This window comes from Papio anubis, chromosome 7, assembly GCF_008728515.1.
Source record: "Papio anubis isolate 15944 chromosome 7, Panubis1.0, whole genome shotgun sequence".
Taxonomy (NCBI): Eukaryota; Metazoa; Chordata; class Mammalia; order Primates; family Cercopithecidae; genus Papio; species Papio anubis.
Genome location: NC_044982.1, coordinates 136,245,582 through 136,250,911, shown reverse-complemented (window position 1 = coordinate 136,250,911; position 5,330 = coordinate 136,245,582). Strand labels below are relative to the sequence as shown.

The 5,330-nt window shown below is 50.0% G+C and overlaps 1 protein-coding gene across 1 annotated transcript; it reads left to right on the top strand.

Annotated features, from left to right (window-relative positions):
- Nucleotides 1-207: 207 nt before the first annotated feature.
- Nucleotides 208-3,646, top strand: LOC116268506 (bcl-2-like protein 10). Its single transcript, XM_031667758.1, has 2 exons — nucleotides 208-710; nucleotides 2,947-3,646. The coding sequence occupies exons 1-2, from the start codon at nucleotides 252-254 to the stop codon at nucleotides 3,070-3,072; spliced, it is 585 nt and encodes a 194-aa protein (XP_031523618.1). The 5' UTR covers nucleotides 208-251; the 3' UTR covers nucleotides 3,073-3,646.
- Nucleotides 3,647-5,330: the final 1,684 nt, after the last annotated feature.

The window sequence follows — 5,330 nt, the reverse complement described above, 5'->3', positions numbered from 1 at the left end:
TAAATAACGCCAGAGTCTCACAGTGCACCTGATTGCTACAGGAACACATGCGCACCGGCAGGCCTTGCCTTGGGGACTGTAACAGGTGTAGGTGGGATTCCCATCAACGGCTGCTCTCTCAATCCTGAAAAACAAATACCTGGGGCTGGGGGCTGGGGGCCGGGGCGGGGCACTGCAGCCCTTCCCTGGGGGAGGCGCGGCCGGGCCAAGAAAACCAGCGAAGGCCTGGGGCGCCCAGCAGAGGCCGGACCATGGCTGACCCGTTGCGGGAGCGCACCGAGCGGCTCCTGGCCGACTATCTGGGGTGCTGCGCCCGGGAACCCGGCACCCCTGAGCCGAGGCCGTCCACGCCCGAGGCCGCCGTGCTGCGCTCAGCAGCCGCCAGGTTACGGCAGCTCCACCGGTCCTTCTTCTCCGCCTACCGCGGCTACCCCGGGAACCGCGTCGAGCTGGTGGCGCTGATGGCGGAGGCCGTGCTCTCCGACAGCCCCGGCCCCACCTGGGGCAGGGTGGTGTCGCTGGTGACCTTCGCGGGGACGCTGCTGGAGAGAGAGCCGCTGGTGACAGCCTGGTGGAAGAAGCGGAGCTTCCAGCCGCGGCTGAAGGAGCAGGAGGGCGACGTCGCCCGGGACTGCCAGCGCCTGGTGGCCTTGCTGAGCTCGCGGCTCGCGGGGCAGCACCGCGCCTGGCTTCAGGCTCAGGGCGGCTGGGTGAGCACGCGGCGGACACCGGGACGCGGGGCGGGACGGGCATCCGGGAAGCGCCCACGAGGCCGGCACGATGAGGAACCCACTGCGCCAGCCCCCTGGAACCAGGTTTCTTGAAAGCAGAAAGGCTCGTTTCAGCGGGACTGGAACGTTCAGTGTGAAGTCTGGGGCTTCTCCTCCCCTGGCAAGAAAGGCCGGCAGAAATCGGCCTTGTTAGACGGCTCTGAACCGTTCCGAAGCAGCTGCGCAGGCTTAGGTCTGCTCACTTGGACCTTGCCCTGGCCTTAGCCTTCCGGGGCTTTTAGGGGGCACCCGCGTTAGCTCTGAACGCTTTGCTCCTATAGAAATCCCCAGCCAATGACGTCGGCAGTGGCCGGCCCGGGCCAGGTGGGGTGTTTTTCTCCTCTGGCTATTAAATGCGCCTATGGAGAGACTCGGACCCATTGATCACAACCCCCACGCCTCTCAGCCTGTCCAGAGAGGTTGTGGAGTGTGGTGGTCGCCCAGTGGTGGCGGTGACTCCAAGATTCCTTAACTTCTAATCCGCTGCACCCGGCCCTCGGTGAGAACGTTTCTGGGCCCCTGGCTTTCAGCTGCAGGCCTTCATCTCTGTGGTCAAGGTTTGAGTGACAGGCCCTTGGCCTGCAGCTGATGACCAAGGAAAGCCACCTGGTGGTGAGCCCACCGCATGCCTCTGGGGCTCTGAGCTAGACCCCATTTCTTTCCCCCCCACCTTATTGGCGTTGATTCAATTACTGAAGTGGCCCATGTTATCGGATACCTATAGCCAGATTATTAAAACCGGCAAGTTTTTTGATCTGAAATGTAGCCTCCTGGGGGCAGTTTCCATTTAGACCTTTTTCTTTTTTTTTCCTTTTTTCTTTGAGACGGAGTCTCGCTCTGTGGCCAGGCTGGAGTGCAGTGGTAGATCCCGGCTCACTGCAACCTCTGCCTCCCGGGTTCAAGCGATTCTCCTGTCTCAGCCTCCCAAGTAGCTGGGACTACAGGCGCGTGCCACCTTGCCCAGCTAATGCGTGTGTGTTTTAGTAGAGATGGGCTTTTCACCATGTTGGCCAGGATGGTCTTGATCTCTTGACCTCGTGATCCACCTGCCTCAGCCTCCCAAAGTGCTGGGATTACAGGCGTGAGCCACCTTGCCCGGCCGGCATTTAGACCTTCTGTAGTGACAAGTTGGGTTCTGTCTGAGAAGGGAAAGGGGATGGGTGGTGTTAGCATGAACTCTTGCCTTGTTGATAATGTTAGTGTTGGTCTTCAACCCTCTGGGCAGGTGAACTCCCTTCAGCTGTGTGCCTAAGGGCCTCAACTGAGCCCTGTCTCAACACGGCATCTGGCTCCTCAGGGCTCTGTGTCCTGAAGAGGAGATTAGAATTGGAAAGGGCCCGTTGAAGGCTTTTTTTGTTTGTTTTTGGCTAATCACTGTTGACTAAAGAATAATTTCTTAACACCAAAAAACTGAAATTCTTGGCTGGGTGCAGTGACTCGCACCTGTAATCCCAGCACTTTGGGAGGCCAAGGCGGGTGGATCACCTGAGGCCAGGAGTTCAAGACTAGCCTGACCAACGTGGTGAAACCCCCTCTGTACTAAAAATAGCCAAGCATGTTGGCGGTCGCATATAATCCCAGCTACTACGGATGCTGAGCTAGGAGAATTGCTTGAACCCAGGAGGTGGAGATGGCAGTGAGTTGAGATCTTTCTACTGCACTTCAGCCTGGGCACCAAGAGCGAAACTCTGTCTCAAAAAAAAAAAAAAGCTGAAATTCTCAAATTGGGTAAACATAGTTCAGCCTTGTCTCTGCCCATTGCAGTTAAAATGCCACAGCCTGGAGTTCAATTCCCTTCCTAAATGGGGTTGGTGCTTGCTGTAGTCTCAGGTGATAACTTTTCAATCTAGTGACTTGACAGTTTCCCAAAGGGCATCTCTTCTCTGCTCAGAAAAGAGCATAGTAAGCTACCTTCCTCCTGGTTTTGAGTCAAGATATGAGTGTTCCTGCACCAAGTGACAAAGTTAAGTGGTTGCTTCTGTTCACCCTGTTAGACTTACCAATCCTCACTCTTCAGGGGCTCTTTATTGCTGGATGTGTATCGGTCAGAATCTCCTTTCCTTTTACTCTTTCAATCCAGACCTTACTTTGCTGTTTAATCTGGAAGTTCCCACGTGTTTTGAGTGAGGTTCTCAGCATCATGAGGCAATCTAACTTTTCTCTCTCCCTGCTGTAGGATGGCTTTTGTCACTTCTTCAGGAGCCCCTTTCCGCTGGCTTTTTGGAGAAAACTGCTGATCCAGGCTTTCCTGGCATGCTTGTTAGCAACAGCCTTCGGTTATCTCTGGACACGATTATTATGAGTTTTAACATTTTTAACCCACTTCTACCTGCCCAACTGTGACCAACTAAATGACAGAGGTGTAAGAACAAGAACTGAGGGAAAGCACCTTCCCCCACCGCAGACATTTTACCTGAATGCATACAAGGAGTCCTGAGGTGGTGATGTGGCCAGTGTTTTAACTTGTGACAAGTACTCAGGTGTGAGGACAAGAATGCAAATGGCTCTTCCCTGAGTGAAAGAAATGGGGAGTCCAGTGCCTCATTATGCCAAAGAATCACAGAAGAAACTTTTTTCCATTAAATGGGGAAATACAGCTATTTGCTAAAACTCGGATAAGAATACGAACCTCTCATCTCTCCACAACTTCATGTGCTGCTGACTAATTTTAATCATGGCCACAGCTGGGGCAAAATAATCCCCAAAGCAGAAAAAGTCCCAGTTTAACAAGGAATGTAATGTTAAAATCACTTATAAGGAATTCTTTGAAACCAAATCCTTTGAAATCTAATTCCTGGGACTTCTAGGTTTTTATAGTTAACATATTAATTTCTTCAATAAATGGTTAACTTCAAAGTTTTAATTTGTATCTTTAAAAAAACTTGTCTTTCCTGATTCAATAAGCTCTCGTTCTTAGGAGTAAGCAGAATTGATGATAATTTGTTTTTATTGTCTCCTTAAATATACATTTAACAATGCTTGATTTTTTTTTTGTCCTCAACACTTAACGCACAAGCTCAAAGTCCCTCCCTCCTCTCCTCTCTTCCATTCTGCAAACTATCACCCACCTGCAAGGTGGTTAACAGTGTGATTCCCTGCATGCCTTCCTGCCCGTTATTACACTTGCATTTTATAAAACTTGACCTGCTGTTTTGACTTAATCTTATGAGTGCTTTCTCTCCAGAACATGCAGCTCTGCCTCACTGTTTGGACTGTTGCAGTGCGTTCTTCATTAGATATGCTGATTTAATTACCTTTTCACTGCTGTGTATTTCAGGGTGTGTATTTCACTGCTGTGTATTTCAGGGTGTTTCTCCTTTTTGGGGCTGCTAGAAACATTGCATGGAATTTTTTGTGAATAGCCTTGCACACGTACACAATTACATTGGTAAAAGAATCCTAGAATGAGAATATAGAGAATCTAATCCCAATGGATGTGTATTAATTTGGCTACTCCCAAGTTATTACTCAAAATAGGCTCGACCAGTCCAAACTTACATCAGGGCATGAGAGTGCTTAGTTCTTCACCCTTGGCAGTGTTGGGTTTTTTGTTTTTTTTGTTTTTTGGTTTTTGTTTACTTTGTTGCCCAGGCTGGAGTGCAATGGCAAGATCTTGCTTGGCTCACTGCAACCTCTGCCTCCTGGGTTCAAGTGGTTCTTGTGCCTCAGCCTCCTGAGTAGTTGGAATTACAGGCACCCACCGCTGTGCCTAGCTAATTTTTGTATTTTTAGTAGAGACGGGATTTCACCACGTTGGCCAAGCTGGTCTCAAACTCTTGACCTCAAGTGATCCGACCCCCTCAGCCTCCCAAAGTGCTGGGATTACAGAGATGAGCCATGTGCCTGGCCAGATCTATTCTGAATGTTTGCCTTTATGGCTTCAGGGTTTGGGGCCTTCTTGAGGAAGCTCCTTATCCCAAGAGTATAAAAAGTATACTATGTCCTTCATCACTAATCCATTCTAAATTTCTTTTAGTGTCATATGAAGTAGGGCTCATCTCTTGAAGAGCTGCGGTGGATATTTCAGCATTATTCATTGACAGTCTTTTTTTCCCCTGCTGATTTGAATACATGCTCTATTCGGTTCTGTTGACATCTTTTCATCTACTAATAGCACTGTCTCAACTGCTATGTGTTCCCAGGATATTTGAATATCTGATGGGATAAGTCTAATCCCTTCCCCTGTTCTTCAGAAAAATCCTCGGCTCTTTTAGTAGTGTAAGGTGAATTTTTTAAAAATCAGCTTATAAAAAATCCCTTTGAGGCCCAGCTCAGTGGCTCACGCCTGGAATCCCAGCACTTTGAGGGGCTGAGGCAGGCGGATCGCTTGAGGTCAAGAGTTCAAGACCAGCCTGGCCAACATGGCAGAACCCCATCTCTACTAAAAATACAAAAATTAACCAGGCGTGGTGGCACGTGCCTGTAATTCCAGCTACTCAGGAGGCTGAGGAAGGAGAATTGCTTGAACCTGGGAGGCGGAGGTTGCAGTGAGCCAAGATTGCACCACTGCACTCCAGCCTGGGTGACAGAGCAAGATTCCGTCTCACAGAATCCATTTAG